The following is an 18554-nucleotide window of genomic DNA, read 5'->3' as shown; positions in this document are numbered from 1 at the left end:
AGATCATTATGTTTAATAGACTGGTTAGCCTTGCGGATATGCCGACAATGGGCCCCATTTAGCAATAAGTTCCTAACTTTTCCTCTTATCTTTCTTCCTAAGTGATTTCTTAAGAGGAGTCCATTCAAATTCATGACGTGTTCTTAAATGGCCAAATTGTTCCCACCTGCTGTTCTTAAATTGTTAAATGCCAAATGGTTAGCGTGTGCGTGTCCATCATAATGTGCATATAAACACGGCCTTATTTCCCCAATATGCATATACAAACACCCTTAATTCCGTAATTTGCATAGGTAAACGTCCTTAATTCCCCATATAAGGGCGCAATTCCGGCACAACAGCCAAACATCAAACACACGAAGAAAACATAAACAGATTACAGAAGGGAATTTCGTATTATCCCACGGGGGAAATACATAATGTCATGACGTAAGTTTAAGAAAGAAGAGACTGCTGAGGTAGCCTAAAGTGTTCAAATAAATATTCATAGTCACTTCGGGCAAATAGGTCTACATGGTCGTGAAATATGCGCTCCTTCCCCAGGACACGATCTGCGGCATCTTGCTGTAGCAGCAAAAGCATTGCCATTGTGTGAGTTGAGTTGCAACAGGGTGTGAGAGGCCTGTTGGTCTTTTAAAGAGTCACCAATCCCTAAATCAACGCCCCGGTAATTGATGATTGTGTACGTGTGTGTTTGTGTGTGTGTGTGTGTGTGTGTGTGTGTGTGTGTGTGTGTGTGTGTGTGTGTGTGTCCGCGCACACAGTATTATGAAATGTTTATATATTGCTCATTTTGCTATGTCTGTCAGTCTTATCTATACCTATCTATCTATCTATCTATCTATCTATCTATCTATCTATCTATCTATCTATCTATCTATCTATCTATCTATCTATCCGTCTATCTATGATATTACTTTAACATTAGACAATAGAAGTAAGGGAACTTGTCACACTTAAGAACAAATAGGCCACTCTAAGAGTGCTCTGCAGCACTCGTAGATTTTTTTCTTACCTACAAACAAATCCCGGCTAAGAAAACATTGGTGAATACAAACATTTCATATTCTATTTTGACTTATATAACCCCTTGTCCAGCCTTCCCTCATCACTGGTTCCCTACAGCTTGAGGTTAAGGTGTGTGTCAGACAATGCCAATAACCCGATTCTTCCTGAACACCTTTGACCTCACCGCCTCTTTGATGTTCCTGAGCTTTGCACAAACACACTGGAGTGGTTCCCCACTTTGGTCTAAGTTTGCCTGCCATCCTTCTGTTTCTTGTTTCCCGCCACACCTCATCAAGACGCATATGTTGCTGACGAGACACCCCGCCTCTTGTCGTGGATAGCTTTTCTAAGTTAACTCATTTCCAGCTCCCTTCCACCATAGACCCTGTCGGTCTAATTGTCGAGTGTGTTTTCCGTCTCCATGGCGTATCATCACAAGTGGCTGTCCGACAGTGGAAACCAATTCTTTTATGTCCTCTGCAGCATTTTTTTTTGCAACATTTCCCCTTTGTATCTGTTTTATGTTGTTGGTGTGTTTCTGTTTTTGGATCATTACTGTGTCTGGAACCTTTGGTAGTAGGTGCGGCTTTGTCCCTATCTGCCACTGGAGCTTTGGGGTCCAAAGACAGGACGTTCCACTGACAGTTAAGCGTGTTTCCTTGAGGGGTGAGCTGCCAGCGAGCCAATGAGAGTGCTGAAAGGGTGAGCCTCCTCTCACCGCTAAACACAAACATATGGACTTCTACAAAAACATAGCTGTAATTCTAATCCTGTCTGTACACCTCTCACACAAAATATACAATAAAACATTAGCTTTTTGTCTTATCATTATATTGATATTATATGTATAAGTGTCAGAGGGACACAACATATGGAGAGGCAATCTGCAAAATGTGTTTTTAATTAGCTCTTATTTGCATATGGACTTTTAAAAATGGGGTCTTAATAAGATGATGCTATGTAGGGTCTCCAATTGGCAACAAGTGTGTGTTTACACAATTTCTTATTGTCATCATTGTGTAACACAGAATGTGGCACTAAGCACTCTTCCTCTTTGCCACTCCTCCTCTTGTCAATCTCCTCCTCTCTTTCTGGGTATGGGTTTAAAAAGATGAAATCAGCTAACCTGAATTCACAAGTTCATCCCGATAACCTGGAGTGATCAGCAGGAGAAACATGGTAAGGGATTTTCGAATTCTGGGTTTATTTATTGTATTGTGAGGTAGTTTATTTTGACATTTTGTTAATTTATTGAATTTGATTTGCTTTTTGTTTGCAGACAACATATACTGACAAAGGCGAGAAGGTATATAAAGGACATATGTGGAGTTTGACTTTGCTTTTAAATGTGGTATAAAAGATATTTGAGAATGCTTTTAAAAATACTTGCATTTATGTCTTCTTGTCTGTAGCATGAGCAGGGACAGATGCTCTGCTTTGATCACTTGAGATTCTGGGTTGGGAATGCAAAACAGGTATGTCATAGGTATCAGAATCATGTTGTCCCAATTTGTTTCTCTAGCTGGAAGAAAGTTTAGTTACAATAACAAACCATTTTAGGGTACTGGACTTTATACATCCAGCAACACTATTGGTTCTTTCAAGGGGTGGGGGGACCCAGCAAGTTAACACTATCCATATAATCGTCTGACCTGTCGCCAGCAGATGGCACCATTTGCCAGTATAAATTCAACTTACTGCATTCTTCTCATAAATGAAATATCATTATTTTCTTTCAACAGGCAGCATCATATTACTGCAATAAAATGGGATTTGAGCCCTTCGCTTACCAGGGTTTGGAGACAGGCAGTCGAGATGTCGTGTCACACGTCGTCAAGCAAGGAAAGGTCAAGAAACTTGGAAGTACACCTGGATAAAAATATGATATACTATAATATTGATTTCTTGTCCACAAAAGTTACACTAGTTAGTTGCATTTTTATTTGTGAAAGTACCAAAGCAGCTTAATATACACAAATATTAATTATTAAGTGTGATAGTTTTTCAATTTGCCTTTGTATCCACAGATCATTTATGTGTTCTCATCTGCCCTGAATCCTGGAAACAAAGGTACAACAACTAACTTTAATGATCTGAATCGCACAATTAAATTTCATTTATTTGGTTTTATTTAATGTCTGAAGTTTGTATGCATTTTTTTTCCAACTTTGATGTGATTGTGTTGTATTGTATTGTAAGTATTTATTTTGGACGTGTTTAATGAAAAAAGAAAAGAAGTAGACCAAAAAACAACAAAAAGAGTAATGAAAATAAAATAATAACATTATAATGATGTGTTTTGAACATGTATACAGTTACATTGTGTACAAACGTACATGGCATGTTTACAGTTACACATTCTAACATGTCCGAAAAGGAATAGGGACCTTATTCAAGCATTACCACTTTTCTGTCTAGAAATAATTTCCACTGAAATGTATCACTTTTTTTTCAACCTTCCACAAAATAACAAATAAATGCATAACTATTAGTACAGTTTACATGAATAGATAGTTAAATTATGGTTCACAAATTCCGCCATGACATGAGGTAGTTTTGTTTTTGTAACGGTCAATTCTATCACAATCAATAATGCACATTTGTAACTGCTGTCCTTTTAACAATTTCTCAGAGATGGGAGCTCATTTAGTCAAGCATGGGGATGGAGTGAAAGACATTGCATTTACTGTGGAAAACTGTGACTTCTTAGTGCAGGTAATGCAACATTTTTTTTGTTGTAAGACCATATTTTAACAGCCTAAAATGCTAACCTTACTGATATTTTTGCAGAAAGCCAAAGAGCGAGGAGCAGTAGTTGTAAAGGAGCCCTACAGTCTGGAGGACAAGCATGGGAAAGTCAGACTTGCTGTGCTGCAAACAGTAAGAGAACAGTCGTTCATTAGGTTGAATGATTCGAAAGTCCTCTTCAAACATGATACACTTGCTTGTTCTGCAACAGTACGGCGACACCACACACACATTAGTGGAAAGAACAGGATACAGTGGTTTGTTTCTACCTGGTTTCCAACCGCCTCTATTCAAGGACCCGTCGTTAGTCAAATTGTGAGTAGGGTAGTTACAACAGGAGTGTTGGACACAAAAAAGGTTGTTAAATGTGTGAATTGTTTACTTGAGTTTGCTTTCACTACAGACCAGAGGGAAAACTGAACTTTATCGATCATGTTGTGGGGAACCAACCAGACAATGAAATGGTTTCAGTGGTGGAATGGTAAGTGATTATTAGAAAAAAAAAACTTGTGGCTGGAGAATTATGCTTTCAGATCTGCAACGGCTAAAACTTTTTTCAACACTTCAGAGATCAGCATCATGTGGTCTTTTGTGTTAAGAGCCTCCAATGGTTCTCAACATCTGGACCATGTTTAGACTGTAACAAGCAGGGCAGTTCTCTAAATGAAGCTGATGATTGGCTGCTCTGTAAAGAGGTGGTGCCACAGAAGGAGGCAGTTTCTCACACATTAAAAATCCACAACTGCAGCCGTTTGTTTTAATCAAGTTGCAGCGAGGGTGGAATTCAGCAAGTTCAAAGAACCAAAAAGGCCTGACCTTACCTTATATCACTCACCACCTAAAAAGGTACCAGAGGAACCTCCTCTTTCACCGATTTTGGTCAGTGGATGACAAGCAGCTGCAGACTGAGTTCAGTGCTCTTCGCTCCATTGTTGTGGCCAACTATGAAGAGACTGTAAAGATGCCAATCAACGAACCTGCAATGGGCAAAAAAAAGTCTCAAATCCAGGTCTGATTCATGAACGTGGTCGATTTAGAACCACAGTGAATTTATGAATGCATGTTCTCCTACCTTACAGGAGTATGTGGAGTACTATGGAGGTCCTGGGGTGCAGCATATTGCCATGAACACATCAGATATCATCACAGCAGTGAGTTCATTAAAACATAATTGTGTCGCATCCCCAAAAAAATTATATGAATGACATTTTTGTAGATTAGAAACCTAAAAGAGCGTGGAACAGAGTTTATGTCCGTACCGGACACCTACTACGAGCAACTGCGGGAGAAGTTAAAACACTTCAAGGTGAAAATTGAAGAGGATTTGGATGTCCTGCAGGTAGGATCAAAACATTTGGAGGTAATCAAACAAAAAGGTCATGTTGCGCTATCTGTCCAGGAGTTGAAGATCCTGGTGGACTATGACGAAAACGGCTACTTACTTCAGATCTTCACCAAGCCAGTTCAAGACCGACCCACTGTCTTCTTGGAAGTCATTCAAAGACATAATCACCAGGTAAGGACGGATAGGTTGAACATCTCTAGAGCTTCCATTTACTCACACCTGAAATACATTGTGTTTGACCCACAGGGCTTCGGTGCGGGAAACTTCAAGTCTCTTTTTGAAGCCATTGAAGCTGACCAACAAGCCAGAGGAAATTTAACCATCCTGACAGCCGATGGTGTGACCAATAACATGTGATCCATTAACAAACAATGTGTTACCAGTGAGTGTATTTGTTTTTTTTTGTGTAATATATGTCGACTTCACTTATGGTTTACACTCGGATAGTATCCAGCTTACCTGTGAAATTAATGAGGACAAGCCATACACCAAGGTATGTTGAATGTACAGGTAGCTTTGAGAAGATCCAAAAACACAGCCAATGTACGCCTAACTGATTCTGGTACTTTTCATGATGTCTTCTTACAATTTATTTTTAATCTCTGGGGTTAAAATAACTCTTTGAAAACATTGCTGAGTCTTGACTTCACACTATTGAAAAGGGTGTGTTATGATATCAGATCATACAGTTTTGCATACAACATTTTTTTTGTTTTGTTTGAGGAATACAAAAATTAAACAATGGCTACATTATGCAGAACATACTGTGGTGTTTGCCTTTACAGTGTCTGACTGTATTTACTTTGATTAAATCATTGACAAAAGTACTCATAGTACATTATATGATACAATAGCTTATAAGTGCTGGTTTGAAAAGTTCCTGATTGGTGCAGCTCTCACCTTTTGTCGAAGTCCAGTGAGTGCCTGCATGCTCATGTCTGAATACGATTAAAAAGGTAGATCTTCAGTGTCTGTGTTTATTTTAAACAGTACTTCAGGCAGCACAGGCTCATTTCTGAGATGTAAGCAGAGCCTCTCCAGCTGTTATTAGTTCAAAGATCCCCGGCAGCTTTCAGCTCCACACAAACAAGGAATTTTTGTGTCTTCAATGGGAAACTTGTAATCGTACGTTATTTCTTCGTTGATGCGTATCGGCTGTCGCGAGTAAATCACTATCTTCTTCTGAGACTCTACTGTGATGATCTTTGCATAGCAATTGGGCTGCAGGACACAAATACACAGTTTTGAAATTGATTCATACAATAATAAATAAAAACATGTCTTACTCACATTACAGCTGTGGTTGATGAATCTGGCTAAATTCCCGCATTTAGTGGCATCAATAATGGTGTCTTGATCGACCCGAAACAAATAGCTGCTGCCAATGCCTTGCTCCTCGTATCTGTGCTCTCTCATGTCAGCGATGTTCTGAGGCGAAAGATAGTACACACAGGGGTCACAAATCAACAGCCACGGTGCACGTTCATAACTGATAACCACTCTTTACAGCATTATGAAAGGGGACATTTGTAGGGGGTAGTAGTGTAGTGTTGTGAGTACACCTTGTTTTTGTCTCACCTGTCTGATCATTTGGCCTACGTATTCAATCACCATTTCATCAGCTGCTATTTGCTCCATGGCAAACAGACCCCAATCGTGGATGTGACTTCGACTGAAGCGAATCCTCTTCTTTCGGAACTGAAAAAAGAAAAAAGAAAAAAAAAATACCATAATGTGGTCAGTATGCAAATCCCATTCAGTGGTCCCATTGTTTTTGTTAGTAATCCATTTCAATAGGTCAGATGAAACTGAATCAGAGGACAAGCTATATAGGGTAATGATTTTCCAGAATAAATCTAATTAAACCGTTCCAGACAAACAGACAGACAAAAATATCAAAATAAATACTGTAGCACCAACCAAAACACTGTAAGAATGACATGGTAATGGTTGACTAACATGGAGGGCCAGATGGGACTAAATTAAATAACTAAATCGTTAAATGATTGGTTAAATGTGCCATCAATCAATTACATGTGGAATTAAATACATCAATGTACCATAAAATGTGTCATTTATGTATTTAATGTAAAATTACAATTAATTATTCTATCATTTCATTAATTATACATTTTGTAATTTCATTACTGAATTAATTATTGATTTCATTATTTATGATTATATGCTAAACTCACCTGTCAGAGTCGGTGGACGTGACTAACACAAATCTGCAGTAGTGCAATCATTGCTTTGTTTTAGAGGGGAACCGCACTTTTTTTTGGAACTTTGCCAATTGTTCAGAATCATTAGAGAGACAAAACCACAGACATCTTTTTTTAGTGGGGGATTTTAAAGATGATCAAAAACACTTTCAAGATGTGACAAATGGAAGTCACCGTTGTAGCATTCAAAGTCCTCTAAAACAACTTCAAAACCCTCCGACGTTTTGTATACACACTGCAAATACATATGTAATGTCATGACAGACAGGTTCATACTTCTACGTAATATGTACAATATTTTCCATATTTTGGTCATTTCAATCATTGCCGGAACTAATTATTTGCCATATTTATTTCCGTTTCCATTGCAGCACAAGTCCGACAATGTGTGTTCCTACTTCCGGATACAAAATGCTTGTGTGTATTGTCATCATGTCAGACTTGGTAACAAACAACAAAGATGACTATTTTTGGACAATTGAAGATCAACATCCTTATATTTTTAAATCTGAATTTATAGAGGATCAACTACTTCTGAGACGTTAGAGCAGACACACGCAGACAGAGTGAGGTGAAAGTGAATCAAAGCTGCAAAATGTGGAACTTGAAGCCAAGCTATTTCAACATAAAAGCAGCGCTTACCCAAAGTTAACCAGAAAAAACATCCCAGGCCAGTTGGGCCAAAGATACAACTGTCCATCGAGTGAGTCACACTTTATATTGATCATGATACATGCAGCACGTCATGCGTGTTATTATACAGGTTAAAGAATGTAAATTAGGTATTGTTGATCTTTTTAAATGGATTTTTTAAAACAAATTCTTCCCTGAAGTGTATCTCACCTTTTTATCAAAGTGCTGCCACTTGCATAGTTCTATAGCACTATGGCAGCTTATTTTGCAGGTTCACTCATTAAAAAATATACAGAATTTTTGTTCAGGCACTCAATTCCACAGAATGATATGGTATAACCGAGGCACTATACAAAACTAGAGCATTAAAAAACATTCATACGAAAAACGATTCACTGCATGAAAAAAAACATATCATACAAAAAACAATAAACTGCAACTGTCTAATTCTCTTTTTCAAATTAACACATCAAAATCATTTACATATTTTTATCCACAAAATAAACAAACACCTATCACAAACAGTAAAGTCTGTTAAGAATTAGGGTAAACTTTGACCTCAAAAGATACATCTTGGTTTTGGAATCAGTTAATGCTTTATCCTCATATTAATGTGTGTTCACTAACTTTGAGCTGGTTAAACTTGACCAGGTCACTATCGCAGCTGAAAGATGACAGCAGACGACGCTGTTCCGACCTGAAGTCTGATCCAGAGCGAAGTGAGGTGGGCTGTGTCAAAAGTTCCTGCTGGGACAAAACCCGCACTTATGTTACATACATATACAGTAGTACTGCATGGCACACATACAGCACTGCTGTAGTTAATACCTGAGAGACTGCAGAAGGAAGCTCACTGCTTCTGGCTTTGCTGAGGTATTCAAGTTTTTCCCTCCAGTGGATTTTGTAGAAGCCTTCACTGCGGGCTGAGCCGGTGTTGTGTTTATGTTGCCATAATTGGGGTCCTTCGTTCTTTTCTACAACTTTAGTCAGTGAGTGGCAGTTAAGCGTGTCAACACAAAAAATTGAACCATGACTAATCTGTTAAAATATTTTATGTGGAAACTGAGGTCAACATGCAAAAGAAAAATGACTATATTGCTACGGTTTTCACGTGGAGGGCAAACATTTCAATATAGCCACCAGTATTTCAGTTCAAAGTATATGAATTGTGTGAATGTAGCAATAAGTGCTTTGAGTACATTATGCTAGTGCTAGGTACTTTTTGGAACCATTGTTTTCTTAGCGCAGTCAGACAGGATGTGGTGCACCACGCTATTATTGTGAAGGGGGAAGTGTGCTGTGCTGTTGTTCGCAGCTTGACGAATAAAGAGGCAACTCACTTTATGCTGTGCAGTGAACGCAGAAATAAATTAATTAGGCATACTAGGGATGTGTCAAACAAAGAGTAACAACCATCGTGCGATCCCAAACTTATAGTAGACATGCTCTATTTTCACTCATTTGCTCCTTATCTGTTTCAATGTCACAAGCTCCGGAATTTGCGTGCATGTTGCCCATTAATCATTTTCTTTTTTCTATTATATTTTCATAATTGTGAAAAGCCATAATCAAAATAGAAATTATAATTTAATTAACTGTCCAGCCCTATATTATAGAGATTTAGAAGCGAATATTCCAGCCATATGGGATCCATACACTCTGAAAGAGGAACTACACTTTTTTGTAATTGTGCCTATTGTTCACAATCATTATGAGAGACAAGAACACACATGTCCTTTTTTTAGGATTTTAAAGATGAAAAAATGACTTTGAAGATGTGGCTAATAGGAGTCATCGCTGTAGCCTTCAAAGCCCTCTAAAACCACTTCAAGACCCTCCATCAATGTTTTATATACACAATGCAAGTAAAAATATAATGTAGTAACAGACACGTTTATACCAATATTTAATATGTACAATATTTACCGTAATTTGGTCATTTTAAGTACCGGTATTGCCTATTTATTTCCATTTCGGTAGCAACACATTTTCGATGTCCGGCAACAACACTAGTGATTTGGGGCTATATAAGTAAACATTGATTGATTGATTGATACTTTTTTGTGTTTCCTCGAACTCAGCTGGCCTCATACAGAGCTCATGGTTAAGAGCTTTACTTAAAATTTCCCATTGCTCGTATTATGTCTGGTGACTTCTTCTCATAAGTTACAAACTTTGGTGCTCAACCAAGCCGATATGGCTGTTGTTGTGTAGCAAGCAGTGGGCAAACTCTCTTAGTCCGCAAGGGGCCTAGATCTTCATGCAAAAAGCGGATCCGACCAAAAAATCAAACTATGCGATAGAATAGCTCCCTAGAATTGATCAAAAAAAGATTTGTCAAGTGATATCAAGGATTATCCCTTGTGGAGGGGGTCCGGTCCGATCCGGTGGCCATGTACTGCTTGCCTGTGTATCGGCTGGGGACATCTCTGCGCTGCTGATCCGCCTCCGCTTGGGATGGTTTCCTGCTGGCTCCGCTGTGAACGGGACTCTCGCTGCTGTGTTGGATCCGCTTTGGACTGGATTCTCGCGGCTGTGTTGGATCCATTATGGATTGAACTTTCACGGTATCATGTTAGACCCGCTCGACATCCATTGCTTTCGTCCTCTCCAAGGTTCTCATAGTCATCATTGTCACCGACGTCCCGCTGGGTGTGAGTTTTCCTTGCCCTTATGCGGGCCTACCGAGGATGTCGTAGTGGTTTGTGCAGCCCTTTGAGACACTAGTGATTTAGGGCTATATTAGTAAACATTGATTGATTGATTGAAATGTGTGTTCCTACTTCCGGAAACAAACGTGAGTGTTTTTTTAATCATGGCAGACTTTGTAACAGACAACAAAGACGACTATTTTTGGACAAATGAGGATTCACAACGTTATCTTTTTAAAGCTGAATATACGGCGGATGAAGAAGCAAGCGCGGAGAGAGCGTGAAAGGTTGGAGCAGACAGAAGACGAGACAGTGAGGTCGGCGTCATTTTGACACTCAAAATGTGGAACTTCGAGCCAAGCTGTGCCGAAATAAAAGCCGTGCTTACCCAAATCCACTGGAAACGTCTCCGGGCAGCTGGACCAAAAGGAGCAACTGTCGATCCAGTGAGTCACACCAATTACTATACATGCAGCATGTCATGCTTGTTATTACTTTGTAGAACTACATAAGCTGTGGAGCTAGATGTGTACAAACAAAACTTGAAATGTGGGCTAATACTATTTAGATACTGTAATATGATTGTTTATGTTCTTCAGTCAATACAGATTGGTGCCCTATCGCATTGTGTTGTGCATTACAAAAGCCATTTGGGTGCTGATGTAGACGCTACCTTGCCTCTCACTGTAGATAGCTCACAGCTAATATCGTAGCACGCCGATGTGTTAGTACGCTGGAAAAAAAGTTCCTCAGCGTTCGCTCTTACAATAATAATGTCATTACAACTTAATTATTATACAGAATGAAGTCTTGTTGGTGTTTTAAAGTGATTTAGGGGCCGAATGGATTTCAACAAATAGCTGCATTGCTAGCCACCTAGAACGAGACGATTTTAACATGTTAGAATGAAAAAAAAACAAAAAAAAATTTTTGTATTCTTGTCTCTCATAAGAATTGTGAACGATAAGCAAAATTTTAAAAAAGTGCAGTTCCCCTTCAAAAGAAAAACTTTACACAAAATGTTCTAACATCATCAAAGTGGACTTTTTATATCATACTACAATAGTCAATCTCTCACAGACTGCATAGCCAACTGTAACAACATATTGTATGTTGATATTGCTAAACGTATACACATCTAACAGAAACATGCAAGAACAGTGCATATACAGTATACGCCGTTTTCCGTCTGCTTTAACTTGACTTCTTGCTTTGAATACGTTTGTTTGCCCACCAAGTGCTTGAGACCGAGACGACGGCAACCGAATGTGACATCACTTTCGGCTGCAACGCTTACAAAGACATTGATGAAGAAAAAGGATATAAGGATGAGGTATCCAAAGGGTGTCACTTATCCAGCTGCGACCATCATCTTCCTCTTGCAATCTTTCATAAGTGCACTGCAGCAGCCTTGCATCCTCTTCATCAAGGCCGTCCTTCCATACACTGTGAAGTATCCTGTTCTGCTCATGCACTGAACGCTGCCTCAGAGACTGGTGACAAAAACGGCGGCTCTTTCTCCACCTCCTTTTTCGTCTCTTCCACTGTTTTCGCCTCACTGTTGTGTCACTCGAATGTCCCTCAAAGAGAACAACCGGCATGTTTTCCAGTCCTTGCAGTGGTATCGCTCTCCCACCTAAATATGTTTGCACTTCTCTGCCATCAGATGAAGACTCCGAAAGGCCACATGGAGATGATGTTCCAAGGAATTTGTCATCTAAGATGGTTTGTGAGGTGTGAGTCTTTCTTCTGTGCACTACGGCTCTCCGTGGTATAAAAAAATCTCTCCCAGGAGTCTTTGGTGCTGATAAAAATGGATTGCTAAACAGTGATGAATTAGTCAAGGGGTTTCTAAGGTGAGGGTATGTTTGACTGGGATCATCTTTTACCAATTCCTCGCATCCTGCTGAGCCTGGTGCCCTAACTTTATTGTTACAGGTACACGATCTTGTGTCTTCTCTACCGGGGGTTTTGGGTCTTTCCTGGAATAACTGGGCTGGTGACATAGAGTGTGAAAGATGGAACTCACTGTTGGTTAGCAAGAGGTCATCTGCTGATTTTTCGCTTCCTAATTGAGCTGCTATCCCCTTGCCTGGGGTTTGTGGCCGGTCTACCTCCTCAACAGCTGGAGATGTTGGTTTGCTTCTGATCACAAGGTCTGGGTCACTGTCAATCAAGCAGCCAGTAGGAGTGAGAGGTCTCATGATGTTCTTTGGAGACCCCAAGGTCCATGCATAGCTCTCGAATTCTGCATCAAGTTCAATGTCAACTGCTACAGAGATGATTGACAAGAACACATCATACAAATGTTTGCTGATACCAATAACTGCTTAAACCTGCAGGAAAATGTATCCACTCCCTGATTCTTTCACACTTTGAATTCTCTCTCTCGCCTATTTCTCAATCCACAAAGCAGTTGAAAGACAATAAGGAAGCAGTCAGTTTTGATTAAAATAAATAAATGTCAGATTCTTATAAAGCATAAGCTCCTAAACTTTAAAAACTAAACTACATTTTTCAAAAGGCACTTCAGAATCTTGCCTCTACTCCTTTGATGGATTTTTAAAATATACAAGAATTTAATCTTGCATAGAATCACCTGTTCCTCAACCAGAGGAGACGTGGTAATACTGCACAAGTGCATCACTTTTGGTCAATCTGTTTTGTCAGTCCGGGGTGGGAACCTGTGGAACGACCTACCTCACATATTATGTGAATATCCCACTGGAATGTAAAAATGTATGTAAAAAATGGTTATGGAAAAATCAGATATGTACCCACCTGTATGTAATTGTCAAACTAAGTGTATGGTGGTCAGTCCTTACAGGACTTTGTAGGGGTTTTTTTTGTGTTTGGAGTAGCCTAAAAATTTGCAGCAGCTTTTTGGAACGTTGCAGCAAAAGTTGCAATGTTTTAAGGGTTTTTTTTGTTATCAAACTTTTAAGTGGTCCGTGTAATCTTAACCTTTTTACAAAAATTGGAAAACAAATACTGTATTGATGTTTTACTCATTTTATACCTCACGACTCAAAAGTAGACACAGGATGGCAGTAAAAGCACATTTTGAAATCGTAAAATAATGATACTATTTTCAATCATTAGAAATAACAATAGTAATAACTAATTAGAACTACAAACACCACCAAATGCGTTGTTATTGTACATTCTCTGATCAGTCATGCACAAGTTGCAGACATTCTCTTTGTATGCTTTATGCAAACCAATAAATTAAATTGTGTTTTTGGTTGCTTCAGTGTGATTCCAAGGCATTATTTAGTAAGGTCATGTTCTACCTATCTGTATTATATTATGTATCCTAGTGTTTTCATGTATTTGTAAAGCTGTAGCCCTGTCTGCTTGCATGTGTAGGGACCACGGATGGAAATTAGCTTCTGGCTAGAATCTGATGTGTTTACATTTGAATTCTAAATGTAGAGAAATGTTCATCGACATGCTATGTCACTCACAATCAAAACTGAATTGAATTGAAATTACCTGTAAGCCCAATAGGAAACTGGGGCTCTAACTCCTGAGGCTTGTTGATATGCAGCTCCACCGTTACATCGTGTTGGCTCATGCAGTGGTTCACCTCTGATTCCTCCCTATTGTCTGACCAGTCCTCTGGGGTCAGTTCCAGCTGAGCGCCGGGAGTGAGGGGGGTTGAAGGGGTAACAGGGGGGTCAAGCTCCATAGACTCCTCATCTGATGATAGTACAATACATTCCTCAGCTTCACTGTTAATTAAATTGTCTTCCATATTGTCGTCCTCAGTGTACGAGGAATCCTCATAGCTCTCTGAGGTAAAAGAGTCAGAGGAGTCCAAGTTGGACGAGCAGTCGATGTCCTCTGAAGAGCTGCACTCTGACGGCGTCTCTACAAATACACAACAAAAATAAAACCTACTAAAAGCAATGTATTTATTTGTGAGCTTTCAGTAGCATGTGTTATACATAAATAACATACCACTGTTGGAGTACAGCACTTCACAGGAAGCCTGACACAAGTCTTCAATCTGCATCTTTTTTTCCGTTTTCTCTCGCTCGTCTTCATTTTCAACATGTTTTCTTGTGCCAAACTGAAATACAAAAACATTACCGTCATCAATTTCTGTTAAAAAGTGTTATGTTTTTTAGTTGTGCTGAATGTATGTAACTTTTGTGTTTTACACAGGATCTGAACAGAACTCTTGGGACACACTTCATCTATTTATTACTAAGTCAAGTTTGCAACACTAAATTGGCCCTAGTGTGTGAATGTGAGTGTGAATGTTGTCTGTCTATCTGTGTTGGCCCTGCGATGAGGTGGCGACTTGTCCAGGGTGTACCCCGCCTTCCGCCCGATTGTAGCTGAGATAGGCGCCAGCGCCCCCCGCGACCCCGATAGGGAATAAGCTGTAGAAAATGGATGGATGGAAGTTTTAATTAATTAATTATTTTCTTCCGGACAATTTTACACTTTCAACTTATTTAAGGAAGGCCTTTTTCTATTCTAGTCTTACATTCAGCAAAGCCAATAAAGACATGTTGGATGAGTTTGGGGTGAAAAACTTTGACATCCCAGACCTCAAACCCATTAAACACCTCAAAGATTTTAAACCAGCATGTCCTCTTTTGGTTCCAAATTTAGTGACCTCTAACCCCACAAATGTTCTGTTGAATGAATTAATTGGACGTTTTTTATAGCATGTTTCCACAGAATATAACCTGATTTTAATATAATATTGTTCCTTTATATTCTCTTGTGTTTTAAATTTTAAAAAAAATACAAATTACAGCATTCATTAACAGTTACTTCTCATGCAACACATATTTACCATAAAGTGGACATTATCAACTGTGGACCCTGTTGGTTCCTCTTTGTCTGATATAGTTTCCCTTTCCTCCTCTTGATGAGTCTTACAGTCTTTGTCTTGATTATCATCCTCATCACTATCAAGCTCAAGTGGTCTTGCGTGTCTTTGTTTACGCTTCTCACATGTGGGTTTCACCATAATGTCACCTTCAGTCCTACCTAAAAAACACACATGGAACATATATCATGAAACATATCAAGAACGGTACAAAACCAGTAGTGGAAGTACCTGAACTTACCAGTGTGGTTACTTTCAATTGCTTCTGATATTACAAGGTTGTTTTCATGTTTCTTCTTCACCTGCATTGCAAGACATTTTGCATCATGTTAACGTTCAGTTCCGTTTTTTTCAGTTCCGTTAATGATCTTATTTTGCTTACCTTAAATGAGGGGAGTGGAGGTTTTTTGCGCTCACCCATAATGTCATTCAGATTATTTTTAAGTTTGTATTTTTTATTCATCAAAGGCAAAACTGGTGGCTTCGGTAGATCAAAAATGAATAATGAGTCAAAAGAGGTGTATCTCTAACTAAAGTGACAAAAGTTACCACTCACAATGAAAAAAAAATAAGGATGAAATATTTACCTTTGTTTTCTTCTCTTGATTGTCCCACCAGTACTCAAACGCTTTGAATGCAACACCCTCAATCATTCTTCGTGTGATGTCCTTCTTGAGGATTGACTTCAGTTCTTCTACAAGCACATCTAAAACTTTTTCAACTGTAACTTTCTGAAGGTTGTCTGTCATGTGAGGGTAGTCTGGTGGGGGCAGTAAAGAATTGAAACAATGGAAAGGTGGAGCGGTCCAGGTTGGTGGACTAGGAGTTAAGGGTACACTTTCAAGCCTTGGTGTATTGCCCCTGGTACTTGCGGGTTGTAAGGATAAGGGGCATGTGTGCACAGAGGGTAGCATCAAAGGAGGTGGGGGTACCAGGAAACTAGAAGGTGGTGGAATTGAGACTGGACGTATGCAGATGTCATCATGATGACCTGGAGGTTTGATCCAGGCTGGAGGTGGAATAGAAACTATGCCATTTGGGAGGCGAGGTGGCGCAGGGAGTAAAGACGGAATGGAGAGAGATAAGGGTGTAAATGGTGAACAGAACTCTCCATATTTATTGCCAAATGAGGGTTTGGATTGGTGAGCGTTGCAGGGAGCCTGAGGAAGAGATTGCGTTGATTGTACTTTGCCTTTATTTGATGAGTGAAGCTCCTAAAAAGAGACATGATCTGTGTGAACTCACAACTTAAGGAAATAAGACAGATAATACAACAACTGAATACCACTACTTTTGCTCCTGAAACAGAAATATTACCTTTGAATATGATGCCAGATACCTCTCTGAATGTGTTGTTCTGTTTACATCCTCCAGTCCTTCAGAATATGTCAAATCAAATGCAGAGGAAGCCTTTGTATCTCTTTGGGATGAAAGACAGAGCACAGGTTGGGACATTTCCTCATCTTCAGAGAGCGGTGCTGGACTGACATCTTCCAAACCAGAGTATGGGGAGTTCTGGGGTGAACAGGGTGAAGTTGGGCTGTCCTGAGAGTAGACATCAGCCTTCAAGGTATTCCCAAATATACTGTCAGAACTTTGGATGTTTGTCAACAAACTTTGAATGCGTGAGTCCAAAGTCTCTGTCTCTGGTTGGGGATTTCTGGTTATGCAAGTGTCAGATGACTGAAGTAACGCTGCCCTGCTGGCTTGTGTGTCAGGTGGGAAAGTCACTTCAGCCTTATTGTTGGTTGCTAAGCCAACGCTCAAGATGCTCAAAGAGTTTATAGGTAAATCGTTTGAGGTAGTGTCAACCCCATTCCTGGACTTTGGAGCAGAGGATATAACTTGAAAGGAATGTTTTTTGTCATTGGGCCCGGATGTGTTTCCATTGGTAGTCCTTTGTGGAAGAAGCTGCCTGTTACTTTGGGTAAAGAGCGGGAGGGAAGGCTGTGGTTGGCAGTGCTTTAAAACAAACTTTACATCAGAGACTTCACCAGATCCCCCTTGAAACCTTGAGAATGTACGACAATAGAGCTCTTTTCTCAAAGGTTTGTGAATACTGTAAGTCAAGGGTTCCCCCTGGGAGATTGGAGTGCCCTGAAGACTTGAGTAGCATGAGTCCTGCGAGAGAGGAGTCGCAGTAAAGCAAGGAGTGACCGGGGTTCCTTGCGAACGAGGCGTCAACCCAAAGCTATAAGGCGTATCCTGACACATACTGGAATATGCTGTGTCTAGAGAGAGTGGGGAAGCAATGCTGTTTGGGCTCCCTTGTCCATGTGTGGCGGCATTGCACTGAAAAAAATAAGTAAATATGCTCAACAATACAAAAATATTTTATACTTAGAGATAATGTAGATTAATACAAATTATATTATCCCCCTGTGCCAAAAAGACAAATTACAACCGACTTGCAGCCAACCTTGAAGATGTTTTTATGAATAAGTTGCTGATATTTGTATACGTAGTTAAAAACAAAACTTTGTGTTATTAAATATTAATATAAACATTTCAGCTTTTTTATTGTAACATGGGGCCTTTTGCTCTATTTTCCCATTGTTAGTTGGTTTAATTATATTTTTTTTACAATGTGCCGTGGGCCAATACTGTCATGGACCTTTGTCATGTCATGTCTTGTGTTGTATTTTCATTATTATTTGCAGTTTAGTCTTCTGTTTTGTCCTCAGCGCTCATTTCTCTGTTTTCTTTTCTTGTCGGCATGGGCACTTACTGAAAACACCTGTTTTAAGTTTATGATTACTAGTTGCGCCTATCTCCTTGTTTAATCATTAATTGTATATTCTTTGGTCAGCCAGCTTTAGTTGCTGGATCAATGTTTGGTACTCGCGACAGTTGTGTTTTCTTGTTTTCACCACGCTTAAGTGTTTTTCCACGCTTAAAGACTTTCATGCTGTTTTCCCTGTTTGTGTTTTTGGCTCCATGCGATGCTCGCGTCTAAGGTTTTGTATTTTTTTCCTTGCCTTGTAGAATTAAAATACATTCTTACCTGCTCACTGTTCCTGATGTTTCCTGACTTTGTTTTTTTTGGCATCCGTTAGAACACAACGCTCGCAGATATGCAACTTGCGAACGCAACAAAT

General features: G+C 39.4%; 2 protein-coding genes across 2 annotated transcripts in view; one reads left to right on the top strand and one right to left on the bottom strand.

Moving 5' to 3' along the window:
* Positions 1-2111: 2111 nt before the first annotated feature.
* Positions 2112-6068, top strand: hpdb (4-hydroxyphenylpyruvate dioxygenase b). Its single transcript, XM_061906828.1, has 14 exons — positions 2112-2187; positions 2288-2314; positions 2421-2483; positions 2751-2855; positions 3036-3078; positions 3641-3723; positions 3799-3888; positions 3968-4071; positions 4160-4237; positions 4603-4765; positions 4836-4907; positions 4973-5095; positions 5156-5272; positions 5348-6068. The coding sequence occupies exons 1-14, from the start codon at positions 2185-2187 to the stop codon at positions 5456-5458; spliced, it is 1182 nt and encodes a 393-aa protein (XP_061762812.1). The 5' UTR covers positions 2112-2184; the 3' UTR covers positions 5459-6068.
* LOC133556918 (histone-lysine N-methyltransferase SETD1B-A-like) overlaps positions 5388-18554 on the bottom strand; it is an 18187-nt gene continuing 5020 nt past the window's right edge. Inside the window, exons 5-17 of the mRNA XM_061907271.1 lie at positions 16774-17748; positions 16044-16670; positions 15839-15937; positions 15698-15758; positions 15421-15617; positions 14571-14682; positions 14103-14480; positions 11932-12879; positions 8785-8945; positions 8584-8700; positions 6680-6799; positions 6392-6529; positions 5388-6322 (exon numbers count right to left, since the gene is read on the bottom strand). Of these exons, the coding sequence (XP_061763255.1) occupies positions 6149-6322; positions 6392-6529; positions 6680-6799; positions 8584-8700; positions 8785-8945; positions 11932-12879; positions 14103-14480; positions 14571-14682; positions 15421-15617; positions 15698-15758; positions 15839-15937; positions 16044-16670; positions 16774-17748 (4107 nt within the window). The 3' untranslated portion in view covers positions 5388-6148. The remainder of the gene's footprint in view (positions 6323-6391; positions 6530-6679; positions 6800-8583; positions 8701-8784; positions 8946-11931; positions 12880-14102; positions 14481-14570; positions 14683-15420; positions 15618-15697; positions 15759-15838; positions 15938-16043; positions 16671-16773; positions 17749-18554) is intronic.

The sequence above is a fragment of the Nerophis ophidion genome, linkage group LG07 (assembly GCF_033978795.1).
Source record: "Nerophis ophidion isolate RoL-2023_Sa linkage group LG07, RoL_Noph_v1.0, whole genome shotgun sequence".
NCBI classification, from domain to species: domain Eukaryota; kingdom Metazoa; phylum Chordata; class Actinopteri; order Syngnathiformes; family Syngnathidae; genus Nerophis; species Nerophis ophidion.
This window is presented reverse-complemented; position numbering and strand designations above follow the sequence as displayed.

Coding starts and splice junctions, on each gene's coding strand:
- hpdb (XM_061906828.1), top strand. Junction 3,724..3,798: donor ACTGTGACTTCTTAGTGCAG/GTAATGCAACAT, acceptor ATATTTTTGCAG/AAAGCCAAAGAGCGAGGAGC. Junction 4,072..4,159: donor GACCCGTCGTTAGTCAAATT/GTGAGTAGGGTA, acceptor CTTTCACTACAG/ACCAGAGGGAAAACTGAACT.